The 25,944-nt window shown below is 32.7% G+C and overlaps 2 protein-coding genes across 2 annotated transcripts in view; one reads left to right on the top strand and one right to left on the bottom strand.

The window, feature by feature from the left end:
- Positions 1-25,944, bottom strand: part of LOC142338031 (neural-cadherin-like) — a gene marked incomplete at its 3' end in the record, with an annotated part of 261,027 nt that continues 235,083 nt past the window's right edge. The window contains 7 exon segments of the mRNA XM_075387664.1: positions 1-103; positions 239-320; positions 323-446; positions 448-495; positions 826-926; positions 2,212-2,346; positions 25,749-25,858. Of these exon segments, the coding sequence (XP_075243779.1) occupies positions 1-103; positions 239-320; positions 323-446; positions 448-495; positions 826-926; positions 2,212-2,346; positions 25,749-25,858 (703 nt within the window).
- Positions 10,496-15,929, top strand: LOC142338334 (uncharacterized). Its single transcript, XM_075388038.1, has 4 exons — positions 10,496-11,879; positions 13,641-13,784; positions 14,917-15,056; positions 15,441-15,929. The coding sequence occupies exons 1-4, from the start codon at positions 11,848-11,850 to the stop codon at positions 15,806-15,808; spliced, it is 684 nt and encodes a 227-aa protein (XP_075244153.1). The 5' UTR covers positions 10,496-11,847; the 3' UTR covers positions 15,809-15,929.

A 25,944-nucleotide genomic window follows, 5' to 3' on the forward strand; every position in this document is an offset into this window, starting at 1 on the left:
CCTCTCGCTCTCCCCTCCCTCGTAGTGATACACCATCAGAGTGTCATGGCCACCCATGTTGGCAACATGTCTGTCCAACTCATGCGTCTTGGCCTTCAGGTATCTGAACATCAACAGCAAATCACGGTAACCACTTTGAGTTGTAAGTCAAAATGAGAATGAGTATTTCACAAAAATCTTGTTTTCTGGACAATTTAATATTATTAATTATAAACAAAAAATCTGGAAACAACTATACCTCCCGACATCCTCATTAGGTCCTGGTGTAGGGGTAGCTCTGTTTGGCACTGGGCTTGACGCCACATACCTCGGGTTGACCTTGGACCACCTGACAAGTTAGTCGTGGAGTGGTTCACACTTCCGGGCGACTTCCCATTTGGTAACAGAGTGTGGGAGGCGTGAAATGGGGGAGGGGTGAGGGTTGCAGAAACGTGCCCAACTGGTTTTGCGGAGTTGATCGAGGACAAAGTCGGCATCGTCTTCTCCGCCCTCAACGGACCTGTTTTCGATATCATGATCAAATCTTTCGATTTTTGTATTGTGAATCAAATAACGTTTTGCAAGGATAACCTAAAATATTTTTTTAAAAAAACCTTATACCACAAAAATATAGCCCTGTGCACATCGTTCCGGAGGAGAAAAGGAAGGTAAAAGTGCTACAATGGTATTGAATCAATTTTTACCTTTATTTGCTCTTTTCATCACTTTAACAGAAAATTACAATAATATGTTTCAACAATTTTGTTAGCAAAAGTTCTAAAATAGAACAAAAATCAGAAGAGCTTCGGAGTTTCGCGAATAAAATAGTATAAAACGCGAAGAACTGACCTTCTTTCCAATGTTCTGATCGTGGAAGTCCAACTCATCAGCTGTGAATGCTTTCACTCTCTTTCCGCTTCGACAGTAGCAGAACAGGAACAGGATCACTAAATGAAAATGACAACGGAATGCAAAAGTGATTATGATACTGTATTAATTCTGTGTTCATGCTTTCATAAACTTGAAGAAATTCAATTACAAAAGAGTGTATAGTTCAATTTAACGTCGAGGTATTGTTTAAAAAACAAAAAATGTTGAAAGAGGAAATAATTATCTCTTTTGAAGTGCGTTCAGAGTGAATGGAATTTTACAATGGATTTCTTTTTAAGAACAGCAAAGCCAAACTAATAAAAATTTGCCAATAATCAATCTAATTCTGACTCTATGGATAAACACGATATACAGAACAGAAAGATTGAAAGACAAATTGAACAGCACTCCAAAGACTTGAACAGCGGTTCGGCTCTGGTCGTTGCCAGCTTGAACTTAAAAACGACAGCGCAAGGCGAGGTTTCATAATTTCTTAAACTTTACGAACTTCAATTGCAAAAGATTATATTCAGTTTAACATCGAGGTTTTGTGTAAAGTTCAATAAATGTTAAAAGCAACCCAGGTTGAGGTCGCGCTCGAAATCGCCTCTGATCAGACCGTCCCAGACAAGTGGGACCTCTGATCAGACCGTCCCAGACTGAAGTGACCTCTGATCAGACGAGTGTGCGCTCGAAGTGCGCCCGAAGCCGCCTCTGATCAGACGAGTTCCAGACCGAAGTGACACCTGATCAGACAAGTTCCAGACCATTGTCCAGACGAGTTCCAGACCATTGTCCAGACTAAAGTGCGTTCGAAATATTGTCCCAGACCATATGCATGGATGATCTCCGCAGATCTTCGATAACCCGCTCATCCACGTTTTTATTTAATTGTCTACCAAATGAGGAAGAGGTGGAAAACTTTCAAATTTTCACATATCGCTCGACAAAAACAATGTGAAAAAATAACGCTGGATTAAGTGAACAATTAGTGCTGGATTTCAGGGCCGAACATGTGTGCGCTCGAAACTCGTCTGATCAGGGGTCACTTCGGTCTGGCCACCTCGACCTGGGAATTCTCTCTATTAAAGTTTCTTTAAATCGCATTACTGAAAATTTAAATTACATTTCGATATTAATTAGGTTGTCCTTAAATTGCAAATAATTACGAGATTGGAGCCTGGCGTTTAGTTTATCATTAACTACTCCAACAATTGACCAAAAGTAGTTTGGTCATCATAATATAGAAAAGAAAATGTTTTAAGAAAACCTAAACGACTATCAAAACTGAATGAAAATAAACACTTTCATGTCATCGATAAAAAAGTTTCTAAAACCGCCAACTGATTGAGGATGACTAACATATTAGGAATATGATGCTGCAAATGATGATGATTACTGCTCCCAATGACAGAGTTGCAGTAGCAACTAGTGCAGCTGGCCCAGCCTCGTCACAGTTGCGACCACCCCACCCGTCTTCACACACGCATTCATATGCTGAAACAAAAATCAATATTGCACACTCATTTCTTGCAGGTTTCAATTCGAAAAATCCCTTGTCTGGGCGTCAAAATTATGAGAAATAAAGATACAATTTTTTTCTATCATAACCAGAGCCAAGCATGTTTTAATAATAGTTGTGTTACCATTTTTCAATGAGATAGAGCTGCTCTTTAAACCCGTTTTATTATCTTTAGTTGCTTTTAAGCAGCATCAGATGAACAAAGCTGATGTTGTTTGTCATCAGAAACACCAAAAAACAATTAATAAAACAGATAATTCATTTGAAATTGTTCACATTTTGGATTATCAATTCTTTTTGAAATAAAATGTCGAATTTTTGCCATATTTGGACCTTTCCTTACATCTAATTGCATCTGTTTTCTGTTTCTGTAATTGCATTTGTTTTGAATTCAAACACATGCATTGTTTGAACATTAAGTTGCAGCTTCCCTAAATCTGCAAATTTTGTAGTTTCATGTTTGTCTGATTAATTTTTAATTGTCATACCTTTTTGTCTACCTTCTCCTCATAAAGGCTCTACCTGATCACGCTGTCGAGTACAAATGTAAAAACGTAGAATAACAAGCATTTAAAATTTATCTTTGCAATTTGCTCTTCAACAATTTATCCACTACTGGTGGTTTATTTACTGCAACTTTCTGGTTTCTCATTTTCCAGCTTAACGCTATTCCAAAAACCGAACTCATAGTTTCTCTGGAAGATAGTTCAGGTTGCTATGTCTGTAATGAAAGCCAAGGTTTTCCACCATGTAGAAATTTTTATTGTATAAATTGAGTTCATAAGAAATTTTTCCAATCAGATACAAACTCTTTGTACATTAACCCGTTTTCTGAGCATGAAAATGTTTACTACAGAAGTAAATATATTATGAACTCGGATTCCGGACAAAAATCCACTTACATTGGACTTCATTACAGACATAAGAAACTGAACTATAGTCTGGAAAAAACGCTCACCTGCAAACTTGTAGAGTAAAATTTAAAAACAGCCATAGTTCAAAAGATGTCGCAGCATTCCGGGAAACACTTGTACGCCAAAACATCGTCTTTAACGAAGTTCATCCAAAAAACTATTAACCTTGCAAATAGGCAAAATAAGTGAACAAGTTTGAACATGATCAGCATATGAAAGAAGTGTTTAAAATAACATTTTCCACTTATGAGCTTTTACGACCAACATGGCTGTAGTGTTGAAGTTTCTGCACAACTTTCAACATAACAATTTTCTTTTGTAAACACAGAATTTGGCTATAAAAGGGAAAATAAAGGAAGTGAAAATAATTTTTCTAACACAAACAGTAGATTTTTGAAAGAAATAAAACAGTAGCTATATATGCTAAGCAGGAGTATTATAAGTTGTATTCTTATGAAAAGTTTAGATACCAAATGCACTTATGTTTCAATATTTCTCATTAAATACGCGCAACCATTTTGCGTACAATGTTTCCTCCAATTGAAAGGTTATAGGTAAACAAGAGCCATTAATAGCAAAGAATTGCAAAAATCTTGCAAGACAGCCCCCCCTCCCCGGGGTCTCGCAATGAATTGCTCTGATCCAATTGGGAAAAAAACGTATCTTTCTAAATAATTGAAAAAATCTCCGAAGTTAAACAAAACAAATTATAAGCTCTGAAAAATCTCACCGAATAAAATTTTTCTGATTTCTTTTACGCCATTTTAAAGTTGTACTCTTAAGCATGCATCTTTGATGACTTTTAAAAAATACGTAGAATTGCAATATTTGATATGTATGCAATTTTTTTTCGGTGTGAACAAAGAACAAAATATGTTACACAAAAAATTAAGAAATTCTTGCAACAAAAATTATTGTTCCGACCCTCTTGAGGGGGGAGGAACTATATACTCAAATGGGTTTTTTTTGTTCCATGAATTTTCGCCGCTCGATATATTCATCGTAGAGAGTTGAGACTGGTATCATTAGAAAGCTCGTCCAGCGTAGAATATGGAATTAAAAAGATTTTTTTAATTTTCGTTTTCTACAGTGAGTTATCGAGGTTTAAACTTCTGAGAAAAGAAGAGTGAATTCACGTTGTTTTTATTCACATTTTCCGGAATTTTTGCCTAAATTTTCGTCAATTTTGCTAAAATTTGTTATATTTTTTAAGAATAGTGTCGTTGATTTTATTTTTGAAGACGAAAAAGCATTGTTGATTGTTTTGATTTAATTTTTTTGGTCAAAAAATCTGGATAAACATTTCAAAATTTAGCCTTTTTCATCAAAAACAACACGAAATAAGCTACTTTAGTCCACTTTGATTAAATTTGCCGACAGTACACCCCCAAACAACACTCATACAATCTTTGTAGACTCAGAGGGGGGCTATTTCTACTTCAGAGTCCGCTGAGAGTTCACTGTAGTTAAAACTTTGCCGTTTTTTGCTAACTTTACTCGTTGATTATCAAAAATGCAAAATTTATTTTGAGTTTTCAACCAACATATTATCTATATCTACAACATTCGAAAAATTAATTGTTCCTAACGGACAATAAGTATTAGCAGGGCTAGTTTTGGGCCATTCTTGGACTGTTACAATCCAAAAAAAATCGGGTTGTAATCAGCCGGTCTTTTTTTTTTAAAAAAAGACTTTTTTTAATAATAAAGAACAGAACATATCAAATCAAAGCTCAGGAGTGATAGGTCCAACCAATTCGCTTGCTAAGCAGCTCGAAGCTAATGCATTTAGTTTTTTAATTGAAAGTTTATGGTCGTTTCTTTTTTTAAAAATAATTGACTTTTCAATAAATAATGGCTTAATTAACTTTTCCTCTATTTTTTTCTTTATTTGTTCAACTTCCAGCTTAGTGTCAGCAAAAAAAGACTGCTTCTTTTTTCTACTGATTTAACATTTATTCTCGGTTGCAGTTTTAAGCCTGAAGTTATTGTTTGCTGGCTTTGATACTACAAGATTTCAGATTTTTGTTTGTTTTGATATTTGCCAGCTCTTCACGTTTTCTAATTTTGTCACATTACCACATTATTGACAGTTCTCATGTCACTTTATTGTTCCGACCCTCTTGAGGGGGGGACTATGTACTCAAATGGGTTTTTTTTAGTTCCGTGAATTTTCGCCGCTCGATATATTCATCGTAGAGAGTTGAGACTGGTATCATTAGAAAGCTAGTCCAGCGTAGAATATGGAATTATAAAGATTTTTTTAATTTTCGTTTTCTACAGGGAGTTATCGATGTTTAAACTTCTGAGAAAAGAAGAGTGAATTCACGTTGTTTTCACATTTTCCGGAATTTTTGCCTAAATTTTCGTCAATTTTGCTAAAATTTGTTATAGTTTTTAAGAACAGTGTCGTTGATTATATTTTTGAAGACGAACAAGCATTGTTGATTGTTTTGACTTAATTTTTTTGGTCAAAAAAATTGGATAAACATTTCAAATTTTAGCCTTTTTCATCAAAAACAGCACGAAATAAGCTACTTTAGTCCACTTTGATTAAATTTGCCGACAGTACAACCCCAAACAACACTCAGACAATCTTTGTAGACTCAGAGGGGGGCTATTTCTACTTCAGAGTCCGCTGAGAGCGCACTGTAGTTGAAACTTTGCCGTTTTTTGCTAACTTTACTCGTTGATTATCAAAAATGCAGAATTTATTTTGAGTTTTCCACTAACAAATTATCTATATCTCCAACATTCGAAAAATCAATTGTTCCTAACGGACAAAAAGTATTAGCAGGGCTAGTTTTGGGCCATTCTTGGACTGTTACAATCCAAAAAAAAATCGGGTTGTAATCAGTCGGTCTTTTTTTTTTAAAAATGACTTTTTTTAATAATAAAGAACAGAACATATCAAATCAAAGCTCAGGAGTGATAGGTCCAACCAATTCGCTGGCTAAGCAGCTCGAAACTAATGCATTTAGTTTTTTAATTGAAAGTTTATGGTCGTTTCTTTTTTTAACAATAATTGACTTTTCAATAAATAATGGCTTAATTAACTTTTCCTCTACTTTTTTCTTTATTTGTTCAACTTCCAGCTTAGTGTCAGCAAAAAAAGACTGCTTCTTTTTTCTACTGATTTAACATTTATTCTCGGTTGCAGTTTTAAGCCTGAAGTTATGGTTTTCTGGCTTTGATACTACAAGATTTCAGATTTTTGTTTGTTTTGATATTTGCCAGTTTTTCACGTTTTCTAATTTTGTCACATTATCACATTATTGACAGATCTCATGTCACCTTATTAGCATTCAGAATAAGGCACAATTGAACATAATAAAATCCTGAAATATATACATCATCGTTCTAATAGCCTCGACGCCTCTTTCTTGAAGAAATCAATTGAATTTTTTAATTTTATCTCTAACTGTAATTTATACTTTGTCGTTTCGGTCGTATGAAATTTCCTGTATAGTGATAGCTTTCATTGGCTTTTCATGGAAGAATAGAAGAACCGATATTCTGATATTAGTAGATAGCTGATGGCTTTCATGACTTTGAAAACAATCGTTTTCCAAAATTAAAAAAAAAACTTTTTAACTTCGCAATTTTGTTCTTTTTATGTTTCTTTTTGTTACCTAATCTCGTTAGTTAATTACAGTTCAAATACGACATTTTGGGTGTCAAGAGAATGAAAGGGATTGGTGTCCAAAAATCTTTTTTTAAAGAATTTGTTATGACCTTACTGGCTTCGACACCGATTTTTCACAAAAAAAAACTAAATTAATTTGGTTTTTGTCATATTTGACGTTCTTTTTGTAGATGCAAGAAATATTCTGGATAATTACAGGTCTCGAGGGCTTCCTTTTCATGAATAAATGACCCTATTTACATAGCTCTTTTTGTAATTAATGCCTTTCATGACATTGAATGTAATTTTGTTTCGAAAAAAAATTAAAAGTATTACCTACTTTAGCACTTCGCCTTTTTGTCTAATTGTTACCTAGTCTTACTAATGAATGGCAACATACTACATTATAGTTGTTTGAAAAAGGCGCATTCAAATATACTTTGAGTGCCAAAATTTGGCTTGACGGTTTTGACAGCGTTCTCTGGCAAGTTTCAGTTGAAATTTTGTTTGTTCTTTGTTGTTCTTTTTAGCCGCTTTAAAAAATGAATAAGGACAGGTCCTAATGTCCTTCTATAGGAGCAGTGGTAATCGTAAATTTGTGGTAATATTAATTGATTTTTAATGGTATTTATTACTTTGAAGTTAACTGTTTCAAAAAATAAGTTAATTTTTTTACTTTACTGTTTTTGTTCTTTTTTGTATAATTGTTACCAATCCTTTTTATGGACTGGTCGCATATGTTTTCTGGTGATTGATAAGTTTTTTTTGTTTAGTTTTAGGTTTTTCTGACGGTATGTTGACTTTGTTATTAAATTTAGTTTTTAAGAGGTACATAAATTTTTTGATGTAATTAATGTTTGTTGTTGTTGTTGTTTGATTTTGCTGTTCGTCTTGACTCGCTTTCTTAATATTGACATATTACAGCAATCTAATGCATCAATTTTAAATCCACTGAGTTATTTGATTTGGAGGCTACCTTATCGTTCATCCAAATTTTTTTGAAAAAGACTTGGGCTTTTTTGGGATTCGCAATAAATAATTTTTGGGTTTTTCTATCTGTTCCTCATTTGGTAGACAAATATGACAAAATTGTGGATGGGCGGTGTCGGAACCTTATGTGCCATCGCACATTACCGAGCCGCCTTGTTAGCATTCAAAATAAGGCACAATTGAACATATTAAAATCCTGAAAGATATACATAATCGTTTTAACGGCCTCGACGCCTCTTTCTTGAAGAAATCAATTGAATTTTTTTTAATTTTGTCTCTAACTGTCATTTATACTTTGTCGTTTCGGTCGTATGAAATTTCCTGTATAGTGATAGCTTTCATTGGTTTTTCATGGAAGAATAGAAGAACCGATATTCTGATATTAGTAGATAGCTGATGGCTTTCATGACTTTGAAAACAATCGTTTTCCAAAATTAAAAAAAACTTTTTAACTTCGCAATTTTGTTCTTTTTATGTTTCTTTTTGTTACCTAATCTCGTTAGTTAATTACAGTTCAAATACGGCATTATGGGTGTCAAGAGAATAAAATGGATTGGTGTCCCAAAATCTTTTTTTTTTGAAGAGTTTGTTATGACCTTACTGGCTTCGACACCAATATTTCACAAAAAAAAAGTAAATTAATTTGGTTTTTGTCATATTTGACGTTCTTTTTGTAGATGCAAGAAATATTCTGGATAATTACAGGTCTCGAGGGCTTCCTTTTCATGAATAAATGACCCTATTTACATAGCTCTTTTTGTAATTAATGCCTTTCATGACATTGAATGTAATTTTGTTTCGAAAAAAAATTAAAAGTATTACCTACTTTAGCACTTCGCCTTTTTGTCTAATTGTTACCTAGTCTTACTAATGAATGGCAACATACTACATTATAGTTGTTTGAAAAAGGCGCATTCAAATATACTTTGAGTGCCAAAATTTGGCTTGACGGTTTTGACAGCGTTCTCTGGCAAGTTTCAGTTGAAATTTTGTTTGTTCTTTGTTGTTCTTTTTAGCCGCTTTAAAAAATGAATAAGGACAGGTCCTAATGTCCTTCTATAGGAGCAGTGGTAATCGTAAATTTGTGGTAATATTAATTGATTCCTAATGGTATTTATTACTTTGAAGTTAACAGTTTCAAAAAAATAAGTTAATTTTTTTACTTTACTGTTTTTGTTCTTTTTTGTATAATTGTTACCAATCCTTTTTATGGACTGGTCGCATATGGTTTCTGGTGATTTATTAGTTATTTTTGTTTAGTTTTAGGTTTATCTGACGGTATGTTGACTTTGTTATTAAATTTAGTTTTTAAGAGGGAAAAAAATTTTTTGATGTAAATAATGTTTGTTGCTGTTGTTGTTGTTTGTTTTTGACGTTCATCTTGACTCGCTTTCTTAATATTGACATATTACATCAAGCTAATGCATCAATTTTTACTCCACTGAGTTATTTGCTTTGGAGGCTATCTTATCGTTCATACAGAATTTTTTGAAAAAGACTTGGGCTTTTTTGGGATTCGCTAAAAATAATTTTTGGGTTTTTCTATCTGTTCCTCATTTGGTAGACAATTATGCCAAAATTGTGGATGGGCGGGGTCGGAACTTTATGTGCCATCGTACATTACCGAGCCGCCTTGTTGGCTATTTGCATTCAACTCTTTAAAAAAGACATACTTAAAACTAGCTTCTTTTTCAGTAAAACAAAAACATTGAAAATGAGTTTCCAGAAAAAATCATTTAATGGGTGAACTTTACAAAAAAAACTATTTAAAAATATTTTTTCATTTCAAGTAAGTTTGTAAAGAAAAGGAAGCCGTCCGTGGAGTTTTCAAAAACTTGTAATAACAGTGCAGTGTTAATCAAAAAAATTAAAACTGTTTGAGAAGTCTATTTGGTTTGAAAATTAAAAAGCGGATTAGAGGGTTTAATAAGGAATGCAAGCAGAAAATCCACTTGAAAGGGAAAAAAACACAAAAGCTGGAGAAATTGTTTTCGATTTATCTCTAGGCATTTTACTCTAACTCAACTTCATTCAAGCAAAGGTATGTATGCCTCAGATGATAAAGACTCAATATAGTTTTTTTTCCTCTACAATTTCTCTACAATGCTTCTAAAATATTCCTCTATAGTTTGAACAATTTTCTCATGGAAGCAAGCAAAATATTTTCTTCAGAGAAAATTTTTTTTGGCGGAACATTTTCCCTCTCACATGAAAATGGAAATAGGAAAAAAATTTTAAAATGTGACAAAAAAACTCAAGGCAATACTGTTACTCCGTTCATGAAATTAATTTTCTTCGACCAATGAAAAGACGCGTTCTATATTCAAAATTTTGAAGAAAAAAATTTCGCTAGAGCTTAACTAGACTGCTATGTCATATAATTTTAAGCAGTATTGACCCTGTTGGTGCCTTTTGATACATCGGGGACTAAAACGGGAGCTTCAATCGATTTCATTAAAATTTTGAATTATGAGTTTCAATTTCACAGCTAAAAGACCCTGAGAGAAAACTAATTCCCAGTTAATCCTTAATGCAGACCAATCAACAAAATTTATTCAGATTTCACAGCGAGCCGTCTGTGCATGTATTAAAATTTTAAATTGGATAATGCATGCACACATTCAAAAAATTGGAAACAAAAATTGCACCAAAAATTTACAAATTAGTTATAAGATCTTCAATACAATGGTTGCAATGTGGGAAGACTTGAATGAACTCCACGGGGACAAAGACGCTCATTTTAGAGCAGGGTTTTGTATCCCAGGGACTATTCGAAGGATTTCCTCGTTGGATTAAATTCGAATTGTTCACAAACGCAAATTCTTTTCACTCTTAATTGACATTCTAAACAGCACGTAAGACTCAAATCTTGACACGGTGACAACTTTGACAATTGCTAGGTGACGTTTATTGAACCAAAAGAACAAATAACACACAACTGAGAGGGGAGAAAATTTTAACTCCCCTTGAACCCCCCCCCCCCCCCCACGCATTGGGCCCTGTCAAGTAAATTCTACACCTCCTAGAACCGGTTTGAATAGGGTTTTCGATAGCGTGCTTCAATTTTATCCACCGCGTGAAATAATTTTCTAAGTCGTATTCAGGAATTATTGATCGATAATTTATCTCATCGACGCGACAAAGTATTGATTTTTAAATGGAACAAGAAGCATCCTAACTTCAAACTCGATCGTTAAAAGTGGGAAATGTTAAAATTTATGCTTTAAGCCCACATGTATTCTTCCAATTTTGGGCAGAACTAATCCTTGAAAATTAAAAAACTGTCCTCAATTTTGCTAGGCTGTAATATTCCTTATTCGTACTTGAAAAGTAGTCTAGTTATAAAACATCAAAAAGCAATATTCCTATTATCACTTTTGTTGTAATCTTTATGGTTATTATTTATAACTTTGATGAGCATGGTTATGCGCGTTCTGATATTTGAACATAGAGAATTTTAATCTAAATTTAGGGTTGAAATTTGATTCCTCTGACTTGCAAAAATTGATCCTATAAAATTTGAAGTATATGGCTTGAATAAAAATGGGATTACATTTCAAATATTGAAAACCAACTACAATTTTCCATTCAATTTCCGTGCCTTTTAATCATTTTTATCCATGTGCTGCTGAAATAGAGCTGAAATTTCCCGGAGCGAAGAATACATCACACAATCAAATTTTTACGATCATTGCCGGGAGCGAAAAACGCCCATATGGTAAAATCACGTGAATTTATCAATCGCATTAGTTAACTATGAATATCGATCAGTTATTACATTTTAACGACCGCCCCGAGGTTTTAACATGATGTGTTTTGGAGGCAGCAGTTAGTTATTCACTCATCGCTGGTTTATCTAGTTATAAATCATAATCTATCTGATTATATTGGAGGGAATAAATTCCAAGTGAATTGCACTTACTTCGGAGGTGAATCAAGGTGACGAAATGATGCGAGGTCAAGTTCATTATCTTGTTGGGTAAGTATCTCTTATTAAATTTTCAATTTTGAGCTTCACGCCTTTCCTTTATAATTAAAAATAAAATTTCACGCAGCACTTTTTTTCCAAGAAAGATAAATAACGATTCACCAAGAAGACAAATTCGATCATAGCTTGAAAAATGTTGCCAAAAGACGGTGCTGATAATTTTGAAACTTTTCTGAAATATTTTCCAAAAAATCTACTAAAATGCCACTAAATAGCGCTTGTAGTTAAAGTTTTTAGAAAACTGCAGAATGAGGAGTCAATGAGCACCATCCAGTTTAACATAGGAATTATGGATACAATTTGATTATCCGTGCTCTTGCTCAGTGTTATTTATTCAATCAATGAACCTTAAGAATATATAAAATGTTTGTTTAGTGAATTTAAGCCGATCGATTTTTTCATCCTACAGAGTTGTGCGTGGCTGGAAAGCTTGTTAAGCGTATAAACTGAAATTGAAAGGATTTATCTAACGCGTTATCCGAGGAATTACTGAGAGGTAAAGTTTTATTTTAGCCTACTTCCGTCGCTCTGTTCACACTTTACGTAATTTTGCTACAATTTTGATCAATTTTGCTTAAAAATGTTATAAAATTGTAAATGGTAGTCTTTTTGGTTTGACATTAAAAGATAAAAGGGGTTGATAAATTGTTTGAAACGACGTTTTTGGCTAAAATGTTGGCTAACTTCTTAAATAGTTAAACATTTTAAAGAAAAAATGTAAGCAAATATGCCTTTTTTAGCCCACATTGTTCAAAGTGACTGGTAGTACAGAGATTCAAAAATACCACAGACAAAATCTTCATTTACTCACAGGAGAGCCATCTGTACCTGCGGTTCCTAAAAAAGCGATCTGGAACTAACAATTTGGAGGCCTTTCGCTATTTTAAACCATTATTTATAAAAAAAATGCATATATTTTTTTGTTAAAAATTTTCGTATACCAGAACATTTATTACGCAATTATTTGGAAGATTTACGTTTGTTAACAGCCGTGCGATTATAGCAAGGTCAGTTTTGATCTCATCGTGGATTCTTACAATGAAAAATGATTCGATTGTAATAGTACGCCATTCTTTTTTGAATTTTTTGCTTTTTTTGTTTGCTCAATAACAAACAAAAAAATTAATTTAGAGGTTCAATAATGCCCATTAATTCTCATTTATGTTCAAATGACGCCCCTTGTTTTTGTGTTCCTCCTTTTGATGTCCTGATCTTCCTACATTATTGGCATTGGAAGAAGCATTTTTTTAAATTTATTGTTTTTAGTGAACAGTTCATAACTTTAACGGCTTCAACACCGTTTTCTCGCGAAGTTTAATGTACGTTTTTAATTTTTAATATTTTTTGTACACTTGCACTTTTTGTTTTTTATTTACTTGTTCATTTTTTTTGTTGTTTGTCTTGCCTCTTAGTCTTGTTAATGGCATGTATCATCTGGTAGACAATTAAGTCAAAATTGTGGTTGAGTGGGGTCGGAACATCATGTGCAATCGCACATTACCGAGCCTCCTTGTTTTATCTTATTTCTAAAAACACACTCACCTATATCTCGGCTAAGTTCAGCTGAACATGAAATATAATATGTCAACTAGTGAAGAACCAATGAGAGCAGAGCTTAACTGGAATGAAATTCTAAGAGTCTCGATATATATACTAAAAAGATATTATTTTATATTGCTTTAATATATTTGACTAGTATTCCCCTCTAATTTTTAATTTCTCTAGGATTTGTTAAACGTGCGTGAATTTCAGATCGAAAGGTGGACAGTCAGGAGGCGGAGGAGGAGGTGGAACGGGTGGAAGTGGAAGTGCAGGAAAGGTGAAGAAATTGACGGAATACGGAGTCTCTTCAGGAGACAGCATCACAGGAGTGAACTTGTCTGAAATTGTTCTCGGGTTACTTTTATCAATAGATTTATCAATTGACGAAAAGGGTTCTACTTCTTTTCCGATTCATTTAACCCCTCATATCTTAAACACCATATCATTTTATCCCTCTATCATTTCACGCCGCAAATTAGCATACGGCATTACAAGCATGCTTTCTCATAACTAAGCGGAAAAATTAATCACATGTTTGGTTTTGACAGTTTAATAACAAGTTCCATGGTCTGCTGAAGCGTGGCTATGAGCTGCAAGAAATGACCGAGTGATTGTAGTACAAACGTTAAAAAGGATTCAAATCGGGGTGAAATGATAGGGTTTAAACCAGTAGGGGTGAAAAATAGACAGAGAAATAGACACATTCTGTAGTTAAAATAGACACAGAAGCAAAATTACGAAAACGGGGAAAAGTAAGTTAGTATTCTTCCTAACATTGGATGAAAGGGTGTGGGGAATGATTAATTATCGTAACTATTTATGGTGAAAAAATACCTCCAATTCACCCAAGTTATTGACCAAACTCAAGCCGTCGCCAACTCGTATTCATATACATTGATTAATAAAATAATTGAATAAAAATTTGGCATAGATACACGTTATATAGCATCCTGGGATGTCACCCTAGCTCGATGTACTCAATGTCCTTATTCAAACTCTTCAGTTAGACGTCTATTAAAACAATCTTAGTTAATCGGAGTATTCAGATCAGTTGAAATCATGAAGAAATCAAACATGTCATCACTTGGAAAACATTTTGAAAGTGCAACCAATAAGACCGAGTTTTCAAATATGTTCCAATATAGTATTCATGACGTCATAAGGTCATGATAAAAAACGCCACGTATGGGTGGCCGACTTTCATTTTTTCTCTCAATGACGATGTTTCTCAACACAAACGCATCATTTTAAATATCAACGTAGGAGTATTCAAAAGTTATACTTCTATTTTTAGCAAAAGAAAACAACAAATTTGATAATTTAATTGACTTGATGATTTGGTTTTTAATTAAATTTTTAAAATAATATTAATCAATGCTTGCATGATTTCTTAATAATGTTTCATTTGTTTCAAGTATCTTTAACCTTTTAGTTATAATCTAATTTACTTGTTTCAAAAAAGAAAAGAGTTCTAATATTGTTCCAGTGCAAACGCATGGATATTGCTCTTCAGCGCAATTGGGTTATTTGTGTTAATCTTGTACCTCGTGTGCTACTGCACAAGGGGATGTCCTCTGTACGAGACGAGGAAGCTGGAGAGGGCAGTCAGGATCAAACGAAAAGCAGGTCAGTTACCATAATCGAATTCCGAATATTGTCTGGTAAAAGATCTTCTCAGATTATCTGGCGAGAACTTTTCAAGACTGTGGTATGATTATGCATAATCTTGAAAGAGTTTTGGTAGGTATTGCAAAATAGTCGTTGAATTTGGACTAGGGTAAAAACTTTTATTGATAAAGTCTGCATTGATAAAGATTTTAATTCTTGAAGATATTTGAGTTTCTCGGTTAAGGTTTATTAAATTTGCATCAAAAATAAGGATTTTCTAGCTAAAATAAAATTGCTCACGTATATAAATACATCATTTTTTGTTTTTAGGTTATTGTGTCATACAATTCTGATTTCTTTTTAAAATAGTAATTAACAGGTCCGTCTTTTGTTTTGCTTCAGCCGAGACTGAACAACGCTTTCGGAACCTTGGAACGGTAATGCGTTTCATAGGCACGATTGAGAAGCGGTACGGGGTTAGGTTTGAGAAGGACCCTCTCACATCTCGATACAAAGTTGCCCCCGACAAAGAAACCCCCGAAACTACCCCAAGTTTGTCAAATTCAACTGGGCGTATTTGCGATCAACCCCCCATTAAACCTCCAGGAGATGTAAATCTAATTGATCATGGAACTGATGATACCACAAACGGTGACTTTCACTTCAACAATGACGCAATCCTGAATGAAACAAAAATGACGTCATTTGAAACTTCGGCCAATCTGGATGCTGAAGAGCCAAGCCAACAACTAAGGGAGCTATTTTCTTGAAAAGTGAGATGCTTTAAGGCTTGAATTCTAAAAAAAAGTTTTTTCTTCAAACCGGATCCACCTGCAATGTTAAATTAGGCTTTGCATAGTTCATAATTATTGTCAAAATTGCTAAGCCTTACTTAACATCATTGGTTTATCTCGATTTAAAAAAAATCAATTTTCAAATATCGTTTTAATTATTTTGAAAGCTGCTTTTTGTTTCAAAAGTAACAAAATTAATTCATAGATGATGTTGAAATATGCTGAAGTAAAAAATATTAGAAAAGGTAGAAAAAATTGTTAAAGCGGTTCTTAAAACTTCAGTCAATTGGCGAACTTATTAAAAAAATTCACTGCAAGAAATTCGGAAAAGTACACAATCAGGTGTCTGAGGTGATTATTATATTACGAGTAAAAAAGGGGCGACGGTAAACAAAATTATGCTTATCCATAAATTCTGGTAAAGTCAGCAGTTCCCTTCAAAGAAGCGAATCAAAACTGCTACCTAAAGTCAAAGTAACAAATTCCAAAGTCAGAACAACTCCGAGTTTGAAGGCGCGCAGGAAATCGCTACTGGACGCACAAAAAAGATTGGAAAGTCAAAAACAGAACCGAAACGACAACTTGCTCAAAATTTCTCCATTAGCAGTTAAAACAAGTCTGATGTCTTATGGATTTGCGAAGGATTTTGAAAGCTGTTTGAAATACAACGAAAATCGTCCTCCAAGTCGAGCAATTGGAAGTTATAATTGTCATTTTGACTATTCGAAGCTGAATAAAGAACATCCAATTCGATCTTGAATTCGGTCTTAATCTCATTATAACTATTAGGTTACTAATCTCAAAGATATAACATGGCAATCTGAAGAAACAATTGATACAAAAAGATTTCATTAATTTTTATATTCGCTGTTTTCACAAGACATTGAGAAACTTTTTGTCTGATGCAGATTAATTAGCTAAACAAGCTAACTGCTTTAATTTTTTGTTGAAAAATTAATGTTGTGAAAACAAGGACGGTTAGATTAATTTCCTAGAAGGAATCAGTTCATAGGCGCGGATAGTAGGAGCATTTGATGAACATGCTATTTTTATAGCATCTCTATACTTGTGTTAGCGTAAATTAAATTCATACAAATAGTCTGTAAACCCAAAGAAAAAGATCTGTTTTTCTACCAGTTTTTCAATAAGCATTTGATTTGTAGAGATCACATCCGCACATGGGGATAAATCTGTAGCTTAAACAATAAATTGGCCCTCTTTTGTCTGTTAGGCTTTAGTTTCAATTTACTACAAAACAAGTAGGTAATAACGTTGAAATAAATTGTCCATAATTTCAAAGCATAAATTCAAGTAACTACAAAAATTCCATCCCTAGTACATCACTGCAAAAGTACTTACTGAAAAAAGCAACTATATGTCTGTTCTCGAACAAACACCCGAAAAAAATCGCAAAACTAATAAACTAATAAAATAACTAAAATATTAACTAATATAAATGTGAAAATATTTGAAATAAACGAACTGCCTAAGAAAGCTACATGTGAACAAAAAATTTTGGTCCCTTACAAAATTTTATTACACCTCCATTTCTCGCTCTCGCAAAAACAGCAGTATTAACAAATAGTCACTCTCTTTCCCCCACTCAACAACTGAAATTTTATTTACGACGGTATATTGTTACAAAAATTAAAGTTTGTTGTATTCTTAAACTAAGACAGACATATGTAGCTGTGAGGTTACTTTCGGTCTGCCTATTTATGCTGTCATTAGAATGAACACCAATTGAACAGAGTAAAAGTTTCCACGTTCATCTAAATGAGAAATCAACATGACTAGTTTCTTGATAAAAACAACAGTTTGGTTTTTTTAGAAAAAAATATGAATTCAACTTCTAAACACAATTCAAGCCAAAATTCGAACGCTTTAAACTCTAATGATGCGATTAACCAGCTCTGTTAACCAATTTAATTTATTTAACTTTTAACGTATCAGTCGTTTATTTCAAAAAGTTATCAGCCGATAGTTCAAAAAGCCATAGCATGCGGCAAAGAGTGAATTCAAGAACAGAAATTCAGCAGCAGAGTTACAATTTAGCGAAAAAGTTGTTCCTTGAATTTTGTGAAGTTTTAAAAAATTTATTCCTACTTGTTGTTGTTTTTGTTGCCTTGTCACGTAGAGTAACTAAAAGAAGATCCCATTTACGGTGTAAACAGCATGAGTGTAAATAGGTATTGTTTTCTTTGAACAACTTGATTCTTTCTATTAATTTTACATTAGGATCTTGATCAATTTTTGAGTTCTTCTTTATTGTTTTGGTGCCATTAATGGGAGCGTGGGAGCGTCACTAACGAAAATAAACTGCAGGTCAGAGAAAGGAGATAAAATGCGGCAGTTATCGATTAATATTTTTGCAGACAAAAGATTCCAAAGACATGGAAGCCTACCTTACTGACAACAAACAAAATAAAATGCACTAGATGGCTGCTTTTAATGACTATTTTTATTGATGAGATTCAACGATAAAAAATTAAATATGACAAAAATTAGAAGAAAACTCCAAAGTATCGCCAAAAGGAATGAATCACACGGATCTGAAGCAACAAAAACAATAAACTATTTGCTTAAAATACAATGAAAGCGCAATTTTGCATCCATAAAGAGCGCAACTATCCTCTGAATAATCGACAACATTGATCAGAAATCAAAGAAGAGCAGAACTCAAAAACGATTACGTCCGACATCCTATCGTCACAATCATAGAAACAAATAAACTGTCTGAAGAAAACAATATGTTCTTCAACATTTTTACACCTTCAATTAGAATTTCTTTTATTGTTCCGACCCCACTTGTGGGGGGGAGGAACTATATACTCAAATGGGTTTTTTTTTGTTCCGTGAATTTTGGACGACCGATATATTCATCGTAGAGAAATGTGCGTGGTATCATCAAAAAGCTCGTCCAGCGTAGAATTCGAAACTAAAAAGATTTTTTTGAATTTCATTTTTTTCGAGGAGTTATCGAGGTTTAAAGTTTCATGTGAACACTGGATATTTGGTTCACTTTTGTTAGCTTTTAGCGTAATTTTCGTTCGAATTAACGTTTTTTCTACGAAAAATTTAATTCAAAACTAGAATTCACGTCAAAAGGTAACTTAAGTTTAGGTTTTTAATAGACGAAAGGAGATAATAAAGACTAGTTCTAGTCTTAGAGGGAAGTTTAATATATAAAAAAAATTCGAATTAGGTTTGGGAGCTCTTTTTTATAGAAAATTTTGCAATTTTTTTGTTTTTTCAAGTCACCTAGAGACTACTAGACACTTTTAATATTGAAGTTCCGTTAATGACAAACCTCTTTTACGATCAAATGAAGCCCAATGAACAAAAAATTTGTTTCGAAGGGATTGCTCATGTTTTTTTTTGGATTCGTAATTCAAGTTTCTTTTATTTGATTTATTTTGATTTATTTTTTGAGGTTTTACTAAAGCTTTATAATTCTATGGCATACACTTGTTGACTAAAAGTGCAATTGATTTGCTAATGAGCATTAAGTGAACCTATCTAGTGCTGTGAGTGGACAGCTAATGGCTGTTAAGACTTTGAAAATAAATTTTCGAAATTTTTTTTAAAATTAGTAAATCATAAACTTATTTTTGTGATTTGTAAGTTCGTCTCAGTAAAAACAGGATTGAACTACTTCATACCACTGCAACATAAGTTAATCTCATTGGCGACTTTATCAATTAACTATTGGTTATACGCCTTCAATGCCACAAGATTTCAAACTTTTTAAAAAATTTTTTGGACATTTCGTTTTATTGGTTCATTTTGAAATCTTATTACCTCATCCTAATATTGATGGCTACATCTTCCTTTAGTGAAGACGTCCAAAGGATCATAGATAAAACTTTCTGAGAAAAAGGTATGGTTTAAATGGCTTCAACACTTTCTTCTCCCATTTTTCTAAAGAAATTTTGGTTTTTGCCTGTATTTGTTGTTTTTTTTTCATAGTCATAAGACATATTGTGATGTCTTATTGATTACCTAGGCATGATAAACATCCTTGTATTCACATCGTCGCATAGCTGAGCGTATTCATTGAATTCCTTTTGAAGCTTTTGAGTTTAATGTCTGTTAAGTCTTTAAAAATATTTTTTTTTGAATTTTTTTTTGAACATAAATCAATCTTAAGCTTTTCTTCGTGGATTGAAAGTCAGTCTCGGTAACGACAGAACCGCTTTTCTTCTACATCAACAACAATTTATCTTGTTAGCGGTTGTGTCTTCTAACTATTGGTTTTTTTGACTTCGGTGCACGAGTTTTCATAATTTTTTTAATTTTTGGATTTTTTTTAGTAATTTTGGTTCCTTTTGAAATCGTTTTACATTATCCTAATACTGATAGCTCCTATTGGCTTAGTGAAGACGTTCAATGGATCATTGAAAAAGTTTTCAGAGAAAAAAGCTTATGGTTTAAATAGCTTTGACACTTTCTTCTCTAAATTTTCTACCGAACTTTTGGATTTTGCCTGTTTTTGTTGTTGTTTTCATAGTCAATGACTTGTTGTAATGTCTTATTGATAAATTTTGAATGACAAACATCCTAGTCGTCACATCATCTAGGCATAATTTAGCGTAATCAATGCCTTCCGTTGAAAGCTGTAGAATTTTATGAATTTGATACTATGGGTTTTCTCAAAAATTTCGTGGTTTTGATGTATTTTTCTTTGCCATACGACCTATTGTGATGAGTTATTGATGTCACACGAATGAAACCTATGATTGCTACTTCATTGAGGCAGAATTTAGTGTGTTTATTAACTCCGTTGAAAATATTTGAATTTAATGTCTTTGATACTAGGGCTTTTCTCAAAAACTTCGTGGTTTTAATATCTTTGTTTATTTTTGTTGTTTTTCAAGTCATTTTGTAACAATAGAAACAGTCACCCTGCTGTTAGAAAATTAATTGAAAATAGAAGCGTTTATACTGAACAGTTCATTCTCTAATGGCTTTGAAACTTTTCTCGCTTAATTTTTGTGAGTTGTCTGTATTTGCTTTTTTTTTTATTTTTAGGTAGCCGTAAAATTCTGATCGGTCTCATAAACCTGTAATGTTGTCTGTAATGTTGCCCCTAAACCTGTAATGAGTGATGTTACCCGAAGCAGTCAGTTTAAAGCCAATAGTCTTAATAATTTTGATATTATACATCTTCAAACATTTTTCAAACTTTTCAGTCTTTTTTGTTCTTTTCGTCAACTTATTCTCGTCATTGAGACGTCCACACCAATTCCTTGAATTTCAAAAAACAACTTGTCTACTAATATTATGTCGTAACTCATGTTTTGTCTGGTGGACATTATGCGTTTTCATAAAAAAACATTGTGAGTGTTGTATTTGTGTTTCTTTTTCTCTTCTTTTAGCTTATTCAGGTAATAACAGATCCCAATGATTTTCAAATGTGGCCCAAATGAACGAACTTCTTTTCTCTTTCAGTATAATTTTAGCCGAATGAAAATAAATGTAAACTGAAATAAAAATAAATAAAATTCAGATAATAGCTAATGATTTTAATGGCTTCAATAATTTATGTTATTGTTCGTAATTTTTTGAGATTTTCTGCGTCTTTGTGTAAATTGTTCGTTTTTTGAGATTTTCTGCGTTTTTAGTTTATTCCTATGGTTTAGTCTCAGCAAAGACAGGTCCCATTAGTTTCATATTGACTTTTTACTTAATTTATCAAGAATTATTTTGTTAAAAAGCTAAAGATTTTTTTAGACTTTTGAAATTATTTGGTTTAAGAAATGTTGATTGATCTTTGACTTTAACCTCATTTTTTTCTCTATGTCAACTTTTTACCTAGTCTCATTATGAAAAACATACATCTGCTGTATAGTTAGCAAAAACTAAATTTGTGGAGTTAAGGTTTTATCTGATTGCATTTTGACGTTGTTACTAGGTGCTTTTAAAATTATATATTTGGTTTCTGCCGTGAAAATTTTGTTTTTGCATATTTTGTTGTTTGCTGTTTTTTCTCGTAGTCTTTTTATTGGTAGATCTCGGGAGCGCTGTAATGAGAAATGGCATTATGTAATTCAATTTGTAGTTAGGTTTTGTAGCATTTTTTTAAAATTCAAACTTATATTTTTGTTATCTCTTCATTTGGTTGACAATTAAGTCAAAAATGTAGATGAGCTCGGGTCGGAGCATCATGTGCGTACGCACATTAACGAGCCGCCTTGTTTACTCTAAATGGCAAGGCAGCATAAATGTCAACAAAAACAAATAAGAAAGTTACAATTCATTTTCGAAAACATATAGAGTCAAATATTAAAAAACCATTGCCTTTCATTGATCAAATCAAACAAGAAAATCCGCGCGCGTCATTTGAACATTCGTATCAGTTTTAAAACACTTGCACAAATTCACTAGACAAATCAGCGGAAACAGCGATCAAGCTGCCCGTCGCGAGAAAAAGTGTCTATAAAATCCAAAATTTTTTGTTCAAATTCTCTCTACACTTTTAATGCAGTTTGAAAGAAATAACGCATTCAAATTATATTTCTCCCATTCGTTTTTTGCTATAACACCCCATCAATTTGATTTCCCGTTGACAACAAAAAATTTAAAAAATCAAGGTCTTAAAAAAGATCCATCTTCAGTATTATGCAATTTCTCTTGATTGTAAAATTCACCTGGTCAATGGATCAAACAGTAGCCATAAGGCAAGCAAAATTTTTGATAACTTTAACATATTTGAGCAAAAAAATATAAGAGTAATCGGAAATCAAGCTAAAAGTGATTATTGTTTAATTAAAATGCCGAATGGTAGCAAAAACTTAAACCTGGATGAGCATATATAGTTGAGCCTAGTTGAGCATATAATTACCTAGTTGAGCATATAATACCTAGTTGAGCATACCTAGTTGAGCATATATTCTCCCCCATATAGTTCAGCATATGATCCTAGTTGAGCATATAATCCCTCCTCATATAATTTTTCGTGGCAGAAAATGATATCAAACATAATAACAAAAATTGCAGAAATCGGGTAAAAAATACGCGATTTTTTTGTGTGGTTCAAAGGAGAAAAGTTTAAAGTGTAATATACCTGGAATCATCAAAACAAACATCCTCAACGAGGTTACTGTATTTGCAGCTAAAAAGTTTAAAGTTCTATGGAAGGAATTTGTTCAAAGATGTTCAAAGATGTTCAAAGACGTTCAAGAAGTTCAAGACGTTCAAAACACGTTCAAAGACGCTACTGATTGTGAACATCTATTTCAGCAGAGCTCAGGAAACTTTATTTCACATGGTTTCTAATCATATCTTGAAAGAATGATATATTTCAAAAAGAACGAGCATCTAAAAGTTTTCAACTGATCGCATCTCATGTGACTTTAAAAAATTCCAGCCGCTGTGTGACATTTTAAAATAACAGTTTTCTCAGGTAAGGATGTGGTAGAAAAGCTTTAACATAGAAGTTGAAATAAATTTCTCCATCTTGTTGGGTGTCTGTTCTGAGCTAGCTTTTTTTTTCAAAAGCGATAAGTTTTGCTTTTGATGTTATCAACAATCGTTTTTTTTCTTATTTTTAATTAATCATTTACAGTAATTTTGTACCGATGCATAAACTAATAAGTAAATAATTGCATGGTATTTCAGTAGTGGACAATTGATCGCTTCATGAGCAGAATGTATGAGATCGAGTTTCTAAAAAATCTCGTGAAGGAACGGCTGCGTTACGAAAAACAAAACTTCAAATATATTCCACTCAATAATTGTCGAATATTGTCCAACACAAAGTATTTCCTCCGAGAATTGGAGTTCAAAAAGGCCAATCAATCGCAAAAAAAATTTATCTTAAAAAAACAACGACAACACTTTGCCGAAAAAATTTTAAGCGATGAGTTTACAATCTAGAAGTAGTAAAGAAATGATTGACTGATTTTTTTCGCATCTAATACTTTCCAATTCGAAAATATAACCAACCAATTGATACAATCTTTGTTCATTAGTGAGACTCACGATCCAGTTCCATAGTTCTCACAATCAATTATTATCAAACATCAAGATATCATCTGATATTTGAGCTTTTAATGATGTCTATTTTTGTCTTTTTTTGTAAGAAGTACACCTAGATTTTTTTTCAATTCACTTGACCTTCAATTTCTATATATATTTGTTTTGGTCATTCATAGTTGAACTGAACTATTAACCAGCTATTGGACTTGCTTTTGGCTAGTATTTTGGAGCAACTTAGAAAGGAAAACATTTTCGACTTGAAAAAAGTTTTCATATTTCTTTTATTTGAAGTGAAAACAAAGGGCGTCTACAAAATTCACGTCAAATCAAAATCAAATTCCTGTAATTTAAATGATACCAGTTGATTAATTTTAGCTAAAAAGTTAATTGAAATCTGAATTAAGGGAGTTTATAAAGAAAATCATTTTTTTCTCTCGTTCTTTCTGGATGATTGCTTTTTTGTTATAATGTTTTAATATTTCCCTTGAAAATTTAATATGTTTTCATATACAAACTAACACCTAAAGTTATGTACATTTACAACGAAGAAAGGCTACAAGGAAGGGCATCAGCTCGCGCAAAGATACACAACAAGGGATTTTAGACTTCTTCATATATTTTTCTGGATATGATTTTATTTTCAATGCAAAAACTTTTGGATGACATCTTCGCATTTTCAATCAAATTTACTGTTGAGTAAACTGGGTTGTCACCTAAAAGTGAAAGAAGAGTTCAAAGTTTAAGATTACATGAGAAATCAGGAACAAATAGATTTGAAAGAAAGAACAATTTTTTTTCATTCTCGCGAAATTATGTTTTTCGTTGTTTTTTCTGAAACGCCCCATTGTTTTGAACACTTCTTTGAAAAAGCAATCAATTCAATGCTCAACTGAAATTCGAGAGGTGGGCTTGGGAATTAGGGAAGGTCTCGTCAGAATGATAAAAATGAGGTAATTAAGTTAATTAAAAGGTCTTGATCTTTCTATTTCTTAAACCAAATAAAATACAATTGTGTTCATATATTTTTGCCGTTTGACAATAGTGTCAACAATACACAGGCCTCAATTAGTACTCGACACAGTTTCGAAAAGCCAGTTAAACAATGAAATAAATAAAAACAAATTAATTTTGATTTGGTTTTGTACTTTTCTCTAGAAATGCTATCAATAGTTTTCTTGCATATAAAGTGCAGTGCATCCCATTTGTTCCTGAGGATACAAAACAGCGTCTGGCAAACAAAAACAAAAAAACTAAAATTTTGACAATAAATGTTTTTGTTAAAATTCTTTTGAGATTTCCAAGAAAAAGAAAATTAAATTTTTTTCTTTTCATTTTTTAAAAGTTTTATCGGTTTTTTTACTTCCAATTCCCATGTTCCAAAAAATTTTGTTTTTGTTTGAATCGTAAAACAATTGAAATACAAAGAAGAGGAAACTAAATTGGAAACTAAGTAGAAGAAAAACAGCTCGCAAATGTTTAAAAGTTTCTTTCTTGTTTTGTCTTTTGAATAACTCACATTACAAATTTCGCATTATTTTGCCTCCAAAGAGATTTGTAGAATCAGAAATCATCATATTAAAGTCATTCAATGGCAATTTTTCAAGCCATTAAGATTTAATGTCTTGTTCAACTTCACCACCTACCAAAAAAAAAACATCTTTCTTTTTTTCCTTTTCTTGCTTTCCTTTCAGTTTTTCAAATAGTAACCTTTTTCAACCTGCAATAAAATCTCTAGTTTGCTTATCAAAATCAAAGCTAGCCTCTGAGGGTCACAAAATCATGCGTCGCTTTTTTTCTCCACGATGCGTAAACAAAAATTTGACTGAAGAAAAGAAAAATCTCGCATATCTATTCCCCCATATAAAGTAAATGCCCATGTTTTACACAAAAAACAATTAAAACGACAAATATTGTAAGTTGTTCAAGTGTGACTTACTTCCAAATAAGTCTCTGCATTCTATGGCATGTAAACATGGGTTGAATCTGGCACACTCCAAAATGTCAACACATTGGTCAAACGTGTTCAGCTCCGTACCAGGGGGACACCTGAAAAAACAAACAAGCATTTAAGCTTCTGAGTTGCCTACGACAATCCTTTGGCTCAAATTTCATTCCCAAACAACCAATCAAAA

This window comes from Convolutriloba macropyga, chromosome 4, assembly GCF_964194025.1.
Source record: "Convolutriloba macropyga chromosome 4, txConMacr16.3, whole genome shotgun sequence".
Lineage (NCBI taxonomy): Eukaryota > Metazoa > Xenacoelomorpha > Acoela > Convolutidae > Convolutriloba > Convolutriloba macropyga.